General features: G+C 45.2%; 1 protein-coding gene across 3 annotated transcripts in view; it reads right to left on the reverse strand.

The window, feature by feature from the left end:
- Positions 1-12848, reverse strand: part of FRY (FRY microtubule binding protein) — a 653558-nt gene that overhangs the window by 420560 nt on the left and 220150 nt on the right. The window contains exon 1 of one of the 3 annotated variants that reach the window (XM_073613347.1): positions 6993-7280. The exons of the other annotated variants lie outside the window; for them this stretch is intronic. Within the exon in view, the coding sequence (XP_073469448.1) occupies positions 6993-7188 (196 nt within the window). The 5' untranslated portion in view covers positions 7189-7280. Of the gene's footprint in view, positions 1-6992; positions 7281-12848 lie in introns of those variants that run through there. 3 annotated transcript variants of the gene reach the window in all.

Here is a 12848-nt window from a genome sequence, read left to right on the forward strand (position 1 = left end):
TTGATACCCCCAACTTAAATCTAGTGGAACCAATTGCCTGTAGAAGTCACCCAATTAGTATATACAGTCCACCTGTAATTTTATCTCAGTATAAATACAGCTGTTCTGTGAAGCCCTCAGAGGTTTGTTAGAGAACCTTAGTGAACAAACAGCATCATGAAGGCCAAGGAACACACCAGACAGGTCAGGGATAAAAGTTGTGGGGAAGTTTACAGCAGCGTTAAGTTATAAAAAAAAAAATATCCCAAGCTTTGAAAATCTCATGGGAGCACTGTTCAATCCATCATCATTACTTAATTATTCACAATTGTAAACAAAATGCATCTGCTTTATGTTATCGACAAGTAGGACCTTATATAGCGACTACATGGTCAACCTCTTTGGTATACACTAAGCAAATGTTTATTTTTTGGAACAAATAGATTTAACACTATAATATATATATATATATATATATATATATATATATATATATATATATATATATATATATAATGTGGCTGAAAACAATAGGGCAGCGCTGCAAACTCTTTTTCAGCCGCTTGCGGGGGGGTTAAAACCGCATCGCTAAAATGACGGTAAAGCGGCGCTATATTTAGCGCCGCTGTACTGCCGGCGCCCGCACACCTCAGTGTGAAACTAGCCTTATAGTAACCTGCCAGGTATAGTTGCCTTGGCCAATTGATAGGAGATCAGTTGATTCCACCCTAATTCTGGAATTGCTGCACTTCTCTCTTCTGTCACTAGATGGCTGAGTATCTGGTGACATTAGATAAGACAAGGGCATTGCAAGGACAGACTAGGAAAGAATGGGGTATCTCAGCCAATAGGCAGGGATTTTCTTAGGTCCCTTGACCTAGTGGGAGAGCCTAATTATTTGGGTGAGGTCAGGTGATCGGGTTCGGTGCCACCTGGATGGCTGTCCGCGTAGACGTGTGTTGTGCTGCCCCGGGCTGCTAGGCCAAAGTCTGAGGGCCGATCCAGAAGCAGGAGAGCAGCGTAGGGTTGGGACTGCAGTCCAACCAGAAGTGACGGTTCTGCCGGCTGGAGAACCTGTCCTGGTCAGAGGTAGAGGGGAAGCTGTCGCCGCTAAGGGACCATCCCCCTTATTACCAGGGACCACAGTGAGTAGCTGAATCAAGTACCGGAGCAGTATTCTCACTAACCGGGGACGGTGAAGAATCTGGAAACTTCAGCAGGTGCCAAGCCAGGGACCCAGCCAGTGGGGTGACGCTTGAGGCGTATCTGTGAGTGCCAAGCTAGGGACCCAGCAGGGAAGCAGGGGTGATGCTTGAGATAGATACTCAGTGAGAAGGTTGGAAAAGCTCAGGAGATCCAGTGGCAGTGGATCAGTAAGTCTAGTGAGAGAGACTGGGAGCTCAGTGGAGTGAAGATCTACAAGAAGTGATTGCAGAGGAAGTACAGAAGTTTGTTACAACTTGTGTTAGAAACTGTTATAAGACTGTTGCCAAAGGAGACAGCAATCCTACATATGCAGAAGTGGTGTTCTGCTGGGTGCCTTTCCCTGCATGACTGTCTACCTGTAGAAGTCTCAGAGTCTGCTAATTAACTTGAAACTACTAAAGGGTGTCCCGGCCCTAAACCCTCTCTCCCACAATTTTGTTCAAGAGAAAATAAATCTCTTTGCATTCAAGAAGTGTCTGGCGCCCATGAATCTAACTTGCACTACACCCACTATGCCTTGTAACCCACTCTAAACAGAAGGATGTCAGCTGTCCCTAACTCTGGAGGTTCTCATTAGACCAAAGGGGACCCGGGACCTTGCTACAATTCTATCGTACCAGAATTTGTGACTTTACTAAACTCTTCCGATTCAATCTGAGATTGGCATGCAAAAAACAAAACAAAACAAAAACAAAAAAAACAACGGGACGATCATTCGTCAGATAATCTCATTGTGTGTATCGGGTATTAAGGTGAACTTAGCCTTTAGGCTAAATTCACACTTGAGCTGAGCGGTCTGAGGCATTTTTTTCAGGCATTTTTTAGTGTTTTTTTGAGCAGATTTGCTAATTTTATAGGGGGGGTTTTTGTTTTTTTTTGGTGTTTTTCATTTAGGCATTTTTTCTGTGCACAGTAGAAACCTGTTTAAGGTGTGGAGTGCTGCTACAAAAGGGGAGGGGAGCTGCTGTTTGAACTGAAAATGCCTGAAAAAAAAAAAAAAAAAAATTAAAAAAAACCCCACCGGTAATTTCCTACTGTTCATTCATTTTCCATTGAAGTCTAGGAGTACGAAAAAACTAAAATCTGCCTGAAAAGTAGCTCATGTACTTTTCTGAGCAACTGACATTTTGCTACAGGCTACAAAACTCTCAAATGTAAAAACAGGGTCTTAAGCTGGCTATAGATGTTTTTTTTTTTTTTTTCCTTCAGCCAGCATGCTTAACAGCTTCCACTCTTCTGGGAAGGTTGTCCACAAGGTTTAGGAGTGTGTCTACGGGAATGTTTGACCATTCTTCCAGAAGCGCATTTGTGAGATCAGGCACTGATGTGGACAAGAAGGCCTGGCTCGCGGTCTCCACTCTTTTTCATCCCAAAGGTGCTCTATCAGGTTGAGGTCAGGACTCTGTGCAGGCCAGTCAAGTTCCACCGCCCCAAACTGATTTTGGTGGTGGTGGTGGGGGGGGTTATGGTGTGGGTTTTTTTTTTCACGTTTGGGCTTGGCCCCGTGTCAGCATACCAAGACATTTTTGACAATTTCATGCTTCCAATTTTGTGGGAACAGTTTGGAGATGGTCCCTTCCTGTTGCAATATGACTGCACACCAGTGCACAAAGCAAGGTTCATATGAGCTATGGATGAGCGAGTTTGGGGTGGAGGAACTTGACTGGCCTGCACACAGTCCTTACCTCAACCCTATAGAATACCTTTGGGATCAATTAGAGTGGAGACTGTGAGCCAGGCTCGGTCATCCAACATCAGTGCCTGACCTCACAAATGCGCTTCTGGAAGAATGGTAAAACATTCCCATAGACACACTCCTAAACCTTGTGGACAGCCTTCCCAGAAGAGTTGAAGCTGTTATAGCTGCAAAGGGTGGGCCAGTTCAATATTTAACTCTATGGAGGAAGACTGGGATGCCATTAAAGTTCATGTGTGTGTAAAGGCAATACGTTTAACAATATAGTGTATGTACAACACTTAGCATGCCATGTGGCTAGTCTTACTCAGAAAATAGAGATATTTAGAAAGTTCTTAGATCCCGAGCAGACAGTTGCTATGGACCAGTTCTAAAGGGGACAGAGAGAGTCCTTAGCTCTACGTAAGCTCCAGACAGAATGACTTGGCAATTATACAAGGCTTTTTCTGGTAGCTCCTTCAGGCTAATGGAGCCCTGGCGGAACAAGGAAAGATAAACATAGGCAGTTAGGGCTGGCATTAATCTGAACCTGAATAACAAAAGCACATGTTCGCTTTACTCTAAACCTAATCCTTAGCACTATTTCTAAGCCCCAGGTGGTATTTACCACTACTATTTACTAGTACATTACTACTAGAGGAGGATATACGATACAAGCATAAGTAGCAATGATATAATCATTATGCTGAATATACAATGTGACAAAACAAATCTATCCAACTGTAACGTTACCCCTGCAGGAGCCACTGTGATTGGGCCTATTTCCACTATTCACAGCATGCACAGCCAGGCACACAGCATTTTTTGGCATTCTTCGTCTGGCTCAAGAATCAGTCTAGGGGTTCCTTTTTAGGGTTTTTATTGAGCAAGAACTTGGATAAGGATGGGGAGCATGGGATTTACTAGGCTTCTGGTTGCTCTGTACAAAAAATTGCAGGCTGTATTGCACAACCTTAGGCTGCACTGTACTGTCTGTTTGCCGACTTGCACAACTCCTGGCTGGATAGGACACACTTAGGCGATAATGCACAAGTCCTGACCATACTGCACAGCTCCTGGCTGCAATGTACGGGCTTTTAAGGGAAAGCACTCCACAGTCACTTCTCTGTGTGGCACATGAGTGCTCAACCTGTGGCTCTCCAGCTCCCATGAGGCATTGCAAGCCACTGACAGTTACAAGCATGACTCCCAAAGGCGTGATGGGATATGTAGTTCTGCTGGAGGGACACAGGTTGAGCACCCATGGTGTAGCAGGATGTAGTACTCACTCAGTCCCAGAATAATAGAGCTTCCCCACACCTGTTCTCCTGGCTCTGACCCAAACTATCTCTCTCTCCGATAGCTTCTCAGCTAAACCTAACTGGGACCTTGATGTCTTCAAAAAGAACTCCTCATGCTTCTCCTCTGTCTAACTCCCCCTAGGGGCAGAGACCCGAGGGGGTCTTCTCTAGAAGGCTGGAGCTCTGCACTAAGAACATTTATAGGCTCTTCAGCCACCTATTGGGCACACCCCTCCAGGGATTGGCTGGAATTCCATAAAAATATGCAGGGTGCCTGTCCTGCTCTCCCTCCCACTATACTTCTAGAAATCTCCAGAAGACAGGGGGAAGCAGCAAAACAGCAGCCTGTAAGACACTGAACAGCCTACAGCAATTGAACCCTGCTCCATTGATTACAGAGGAGCTAACTAAATTTGCCTTGCAGCCTACTCTAAAATAGGAGGGTGCTACACACAATTCTTTCATGGCCTTTATACAATATGCCAAATTATTGACTCTTGACTAAGGATGAGCTCCAGCGTGTTCGCACACCCCGCGTTCAGAGCCCGCCAGGAAGTCGGCACTGCGCTAATCACAGGCAGTGAGACATTTCCCGATCTCTGCAGCCACACATCGGGAAAATGTCTCACCGCCTGTGATTAGCGCCGTGCCGACTACCTGGCGGGCTCTGCATGTGGAGTGTGCGAACACGCCGGAGCTCATCCTAAGGCTCGATTCACACCTATGCATGTTGCTTTTGAGCGTTTTTGGAGGTTTTTTTTTCATGCTTGCCACGTTTTTGAGCCGCGTTTTTGCCGCGTTTTTGCGGCGTTTTTGCCGCGATTTGCGTTTTTTTTTTTTCATTTTTTTTTACAGTCTTAAAAAAAAAATTACAAAAAAAAAAATAAAAAAAACGGCAAAAACGGCAAAAACGCACCAAAAACGCTGCAAAAACGCTGCACTTGCGTTTTTGATGCTTGTCCATTGAAAACCATTACATGCAAAACGCTGCTTTTTGCATGAAAAAAAGTCCCCGACCCTTTCTAAAAACGCAGAGATACAAAAAAGCATTGATGTGAACATGTTCCATAGGAACCCATGTTAAAAAATTCCCATGCATTTCTGCAAAATGCAAAATGCATCAAAAAACGCGCTAGTGTGAATGGGGCCTTACTCTTGACTAGGAATGAGCTTAGGTGTGTTTGGATCCTAGTCCGAACCCACCTGAGTGAGCCCGCCAGGAAGCGTCATCTGCACTGGGCCAATCATTTGCAGCTGAGGCATTTGCCTTCCCACAGCTGCACATATACAAGGGGCAGGGAATGCCTTGTCAAAGTATAGCGCAAAGCATCCTGGCGGGCTAAGACTATGATCAAACCACCCAGCTCCACACAAATCTCCTACATTAAGCACAAGGAAGTGCACCCCTTTTGAGGCTCATGTGTACAAAGTCTTAATGTCTGCACTCTACTGACTTTGACAGGAGTCAGCAGCTATCTGTGATAAATTTCTTTTTGTAGACAGTAGACTTTTCCACCCTCAGAAAAGCAATCCGCAGTGGATCACTTTTCAGACAACAATTGACAGCCAGTTTACAGAGGAGATTTTTTTTTTTTTACCCCAATGGGAATTTTACATTGAACTATTATGCTGCAACTGCCATAGCTGCATTTGACATGCAGTTGTGGTTGCGTGGTCCCATTGATTTCAATAAGTAAGTTTGACAGATGGTACCACCTCTTAAACTTGACATGCCAAAAAATAAAATTGCTGTTTCACCGTGACTGCGTCGTCATCAATTCACCCCTCTGGTCGCCATGTTAATTTGGAAGTGGGTGGTCCGGGGGGGGGGCAGTAAAGACTCAGGATTACCTGTTTTTACCCCTCCCTTTGCCATTAATGTGAACTATGCCTTAATATGTTTATTATGATGAATAGAGGTTACAACAGAACACACCTAAATTTCAACAAAGGTAAGTGGACAAGAAACGCAAGGTATCATTGAAATGAACAGTGGGCCACAGACTTGCAATTAGACCCTGCGTCATGATCCGTGCCCCACGTGGCAGGTCCCAGCACAGAATTTTCCACAAATAGATCCTTTAACTTTTCCTTGATCTGCCGGTCAACGGTCGAGCCATCTACATTTCTATCAATGCAAGAACTACCATGTTCATTCATACAATTTGATAGATGCCAATTTGCCCATGAATAAGGATGAGCTTCGGCGTGTTCGCACAGCCCACGTGCTGAGCCTGCCAGGAAGTCAGCACTGTGCTGCGCTAATCACAGTCAGTGAGACATTTCCCGATCTCTGCAGCTGCACTTTGGGACAATGTCTCACTGTCTGTGATTAGCGCAGTGCCGACTTCCTGGCGGGCTCAGCACGTGGGCTGTGCGAACACGCCGGAGCTCATCCTTACCCATGAATAGGTTTTCTCCTGGAACATCTCTGGTTATAGGAAATAACAAATGCTTCATAAAATATAACCTCTAATGTATGCTTTATCAGATTGTCATCTTTTCCTGTTTTCTCATCTTTTTGTTCTGTAAATTTACTAAGAAGTGTGATTTAAAGAGCATTTAAATGTGGGGATTAAAACCATTTCTAGACCTTTTAAATTTGTTCTTGCACTTCTATACACTATGTGATCAGCAAAGTACCCTGGAAATGATTTTAAAATGTCACCTAGACAATTAACGTCCTTAGGCATGCCGAGTAATTACAGTCCCACGGGTCTATAGGAATGACGTAACGCTGTGATTGTTTTTCTATTATAGTATAAAAACAAGGTGACTCAGAATCCATCTTACATACAATTAGCAGCGATGTAACCTCCTGCTTGCCTTACCTGGGATGATTGAAGGTCTCTTTTTAGTCCGTCTTAAAGGATCCAATATTTTGATGTTTTTGGGAAGTCTACCTTTAGGATCCAATCCTGAGAGCAGCTCTGGAGGAAGGCTGCACCGTCTGGATACCGCAAGATCATTGTGATTGAGCCAAGGCTTACTCCTAGTCGGATACAAGCTGTTGTCATCCAGTGCCATGGTGCTGCGTCCCCTTTCAGAGATTAAAATACAAATACAGGGGGTTCCCTCTCATACGGGCTCATGCTTATCCATGCACTTGTTTGGGAAGTGTAGCCAAGAAGAGGGCGTGGCCTTGGACAGGTGTACGATTACTAAACAGCTCTGCCCTGCTTACAGGTAAAAGGAGGAGGAGGGGGAGGAAAGACAAAAGCATTAGATCGAGAAACTGATTTGTACTGACTACAAATACACCGGTAATCCTCCATCCGGATGTACGAACACTAATGCGTTTTGGATGCAATGACCAAGATGTTACCTGCTATGCCATGTGATCATCTTAGTCACTTGTGTACGGAACAAAATTCATGAACTTTTAAGGCTGCATTAATGTACGGGACACGCTTTCAAATCAATCATAGGATAATCGGATCATTAGTGCAGAGTAAGGATGAGCTCAGGTGTGTTCGCAACTAGCACATGCAGAGCCCGCCAGGAAGTCGGCACTGCACAGTGCTAATCATAGGCAGACATTGTCCCCAAGCGCGGCTAGAGATATAGGAATGTCTCACTGCCTGTGATTAGCGCAGCGCAGTGCCGACTTCCTGGCGGGCTCTGAATGTGCTAGTTGCGAACACCCCAGAGCTCATCCTTGGTACAGAGCTTTCGAGAGCCGATCATGACAGTTCATCCGCTATTATTATATCAGACGTGCATGAAAATATTTTTCGTAAGATGCCAGATCATACGATTTTCCTTTAATCAGTACAGCTATCGTTCGAAAATGCAATACAAATGCATTACAACACATGACATCACTTCCGAATTTTTTTTTCTGCCGTACGGGAATTTTCGTGACTTTAGTAAACTCATCAGGTTCGATCTGAGATTAGCATGCAAAAAAAAAACCGGACGATCATTCGTCTGATAAATCTCATCATGTGTACAGGGCATTAGGTGCTGGGTTCGCACATATGAGATGCAGGAACCAGCGTGATTCCTGTGCGGGTTCACGCATCACATGTCTCTCGCAGGCAGTTCACACTGCCCTATGCGTACCGCTACTGGTGTCCAATACAAAGTTAATAACACTCCCAGATCGGATCGCAGTGCGAACTGCGAAATGGTGCACAAATCGGAGCACATGGGTGTAAACGCCCATGTGATCTGATTCCAGTGCGGACCAAAAAAAGGGCCCTGCTACATTTTGGTCCAAATGCGATGCAAATTCTGCCATACAATCTGTATGGGGGAATTTGTATCGCACAGACATCTCGTGACCTGCACAGCAATTAGGGTTGCCACCTCATCCCTTTAAACCTGAACACCTTTGAATTACACAGGTTCTGAGGCTAATTAAACGCAGATAAGGCACCAAGTGATTTTAATTACCACCTTAATCAGCCACAGAACCTGTGTAATTCATATGTGTTCGGGTTTAAGGCTGGGTTCACACTGGTGCGACACAACAGCTGTCCTACTTTGGATCCGACTTTGCCCTGCGACTTGGGGCCGGCATGGGTCCGACTTTCAATGAACGGGGATCCGACTTGGATCCCCGCCAATACCAGGCACTGTGTTTGGTATGAATCTTGAAGGGGAACTCCGCACCAAATTTTAAATAAAAAAACGGCATGGGTTCCCCCTCCAGGAGCATACCAGGCCCTTGGGTCTAGTATGGACCTTAAGGGGAACCCTCTACGCCGAAAAAATGAACGGCGTGGGGGTCCCCCAAAATCCATACCAGACCCTTATCCGAGCACGCAGCCCGGCCGGTCACAAATGGGGGTGGGGACGAGCGAACACCCCCCCCCCTCCTGAACCAGGCCGCATGCCCTCAACATGGGGGGTTAAGGGCCGCATGCCCTTATGGCGGCACAGTCCCAGCATGCCCAGGGACTGTGATGGTGGTGACCCTAACAGCAATGCGAGGCGAATCACATGCAATGTCTGACACCCAGCCTTAGTGATGGTTCACACTAATGTGAGTCTGTTGTGAATTTGATGCGTTACAAAAAGCCTAGATTCTCATGTCACCCAAAAATACATTGGGGTTGATTTACTAAAGACAAATCCACTGTGCACTACAAGTGCACTCGATGTAGATCTGAGGGGAAGATCTGAGATGAGAGGAAGCTCTGCTGATTGCTATCATCCAATCATGTGCAAGCAAAAATGTTCCCCTCAGATTTACAGTGATTTACTTGTAGTGCACAGTGGATTTGCCTTTGGTGAATAAACCCCATTGTGTTTAATATCAGTCGTTCACATCTATACATTGCCAATGCAATGCGATTTTCCTCTCCATATAAATCAATGGAAACCGCACTGAACTTGCATCTTGTGTTCAGATGTGTGCGAATACTTTTTTTTCCCCTAGATTTTTACATATCCCCTCGCAGAAATTGCAGCTGTACCCAATACCATCTGAAAATGCATTAAATTTGCATTACAATTGCACTGTCTTTAGCACAAATCACAACACAAAATCACGCTGAATTTCATGAAAAATCCGTACAAGAATCGCACCCATTCGCATTGCATAAGTGTGAACCCAGACTAATGCCCCGTACACATGATGAGATTATCGGACGAATGATTGTCTGTTTTGTTTTGCATGCTAATCCCAGATCGAATCTGATGAGTTTACTAAAGGCACGAAAATTCCCGTACGACAGAAAAAAAATTCGGAAGTGATTTCATGCGTTGTAATCATGTAATGCATTTGTATTGCATTTTCGAATGATAGCTGTACTGATTAAACGAAAATCGTACGATCTGGCATCGTATGAAAAAAATTTCGTGCACGTCCAATAGAATAGTATCGGATGAACTGTCCTGATCGGCTCTCAAAAGCTCTGTACTATCGATCCGATTATCGTACGATCGCTTCGAAAGTGGTATTTTCCATACGATTTTCTGATCGTGTGTGCGGGGCATTAGGGTTCATTCACACCAGATGCGCTGGGTTGTGTTTTTGATAGGGTGGTCACCTCATCCCTTTAAACCCAAACACAGTAATTACACAGGTTCTGAGGCTAATTTAATGCAGATAAGGCACCAAGTGAGTTTAATTACTACCTTAATCAGTCATAGAACCTGTGTAATTAATGTGTGTTCGGTTTTAAAGGAATGGGGTGGCAACTCTAGTGTGAGCGCATTCCCAGCGCATGGCAGCCAAAAAATAATGGTTCCCTAGGAATGCAGTTCACACGTGTTACGTTTAATTTGCCAAATGCTGTAAAAAGAAGTATGGCGTGTACTACTCTTTTTCAGCGCAGCACAACGCGTTCAAATGCATACAAATGCATATAAATTTAAAACACTACAAAACAAACAAGCCAAAAAAAAATGCAACACATGTAAAATGCACACCAATGCGTTACAAAAAAGACAACACACATTTGTTAACAAATGCGCTGTGGTGTGAATTAGCCCTTCATACTTGAGCTGAGCATTTTTTGTTGTTTTGCTGACTTTTTTGTTTTGTTTTGTTTGTACTGATGTTTTTATGGTCAGCTGAGCCTTTCAATTTTTAAAAATGTTTAGCCAATGGAAAGCTAGTTACTAGGGAAAAGAAATGCGCGATGTGTGTAGGCAGGTGGCACTTAACTTCAGCGGAAATGCAGAGGGAGAGGAAGTCATGAGGAACATGGTTCCTCTATGGTTTCCTGAGTCACTGGGGCAGTGATGCGATTGGATGCTGGCCTCCCATGTGACTCTGTCAGAGGAACATTCCTTCCTGTCATTGCGGCCGTGTCCTTGCGCGCATGCGCGGCGGAACGGCGTTCTGGTGCACGCGCATTCGCGGTCCGGCGCTCGCACATGCGCACACCCAGCGTGATCCTTTGGGCGGCCTATAAAAGGCGCTCAGATGATCAGACAAATTGCTGGTTTGCCTCAGCTCCCTGTGTAACTTGATCCTGTCTCCTATACCTGTGCCTGATTACCTGTTGTGACCCGGATTGCTATTGGACTCCTCTACTCTTCTCCTGGACCTGACCTCGGCTTGTTTAATCGGATTTCCACCTGTCTCCTGTGTTTGACCCCCAGCCTGTTACTTGGACTGTCTCCTGTCTCCTTGCCTGACCCCCTGCCTGTACCTGGACTTACCCGTGTCTTCTAGACACCATCCTTCAGCCTGCAGCTTAAAACTACTGATCCTGGTGTTTGACCCTCAGCCTGGTTCTGGACTTTCTATTATTTGTTCCAGCCTGTACTCCTGTTTACCAGTCTCTGCACAGCGGCTCTTCTCTACAAGGACCTTCATGCAAGTCACCAACGGTCCATTGGGGTAGCCTGTGCCTCTTTGTGCCATTCACTCCCTGTACCACCTCCAGGGGGCAGACCGCTTAGTTGCAAGGGTGAACCGCTCTCGGCGAGTACTTCCCTGACAGACTCTAGCTGCCATCTTGGGTGTGGCTGAGTCTATTTATGACCCTGGCCCCTGGGTTTGGTGCATTTGCCTGTGGGTAGTGAAGGGACAGGTCACCCATCTGTCAGGGACAGTATTAGCGGCAGGCTGCAATCTGCCCCTCCAGACAGATGCTGTCAATTCAGCTGATACCTGCTCAATTACACACTGTTGTCATTCATGAGTAATGATGGGCTCAAGCGTGTTTAGATTGTACCAACCAGGAAGCCGTCACTGAACACCGCCAATCATAGGCAGCGTGTATCTGCAGCTGCGGGCTGTGAAATGCCCCACTCCCTATGCTTGCCGGTGTGCAGTGATGGGTACGATCTGAACACGCCCAAACCCATCATTATTCATGAGTGTTTCCGGTCGGGCCTTTTCCCACTGGGTTGTTTGTGAACTGTTTTGCCTTTACTTCAATACAAGTTCTACTAGTTGCACTTGGACTGTGTGTGTGTTATTGCAGCTGAACCTACCCACATATGTGTTTTTTTTTTTCCAGTATGTTTGTGGATTTTCAGATGCTTCCATTCAAGCTGATTGGGGCCAAAAAAGTTTGTGGTTCAAAAGAAGCTCATGTACCTTTTCAAAACCACAAGCTTCAAGCGGCACAGTGCTCAGGCATGAACAAGCACACTTGAAAACCATGGGATTTTGGATGTTGAGCGTTTTGGAGATTTGAGCCACAAAGGTGTGAACAGGGCACATAAAATGATTGCCAATAGAAATACTGAGCTGACTGTGGAAGGACAGGAACTTGTTATGCCCCGTACACACGGTCGGATTTTCCGATGGACATTGTCCGATCGGAGCGTGTTGTCGGAAATTCCGACCGTGTGTGGGCTCCATCGGACATTTTCCATCGGATTTTCCGACATACAAAGTTGGACAGCAGGAGATAAAATTTTCCGACAACAAAATCCGATCGCGTCAATTACGACCGTGTGTGGCCTGTTCCGACGCACAAAGTGCCACGCATGCTCAGAAGAAATTCCGACACGGGACAGCTCGTTCTGGTAAACTTAGCGTTCGTAATGGATACAGCACTTTCGTCACGCTGCAATGTCAAAAATGGTTTAATACAGCGCACTCTCTTCTTCTTTATAATGTGACAAGAATTAAGTAGTTTTGATGCTCATATTCACACACACTTCTCACAAACTTCTTTCGTTACTATTTATCGGGATTCCCTCAATATATTTTGATTTCTCACATCTGACAACATATTTTTGTATATTTTATTTTTTTTTTTTTTGCCTTTAAT

The sequence above is a fragment of the Aquarana catesbeiana genome, linkage group LG02 (assembly GCF_042186555.1).
Source record: "Aquarana catesbeiana isolate 2022-GZ linkage group LG02, ASM4218655v1, whole genome shotgun sequence".
Classification (NCBI taxonomy): domain Eukaryota; kingdom Metazoa; phylum Chordata; class Amphibia; order Anura; family Ranidae; genus Aquarana; species Aquarana catesbeiana.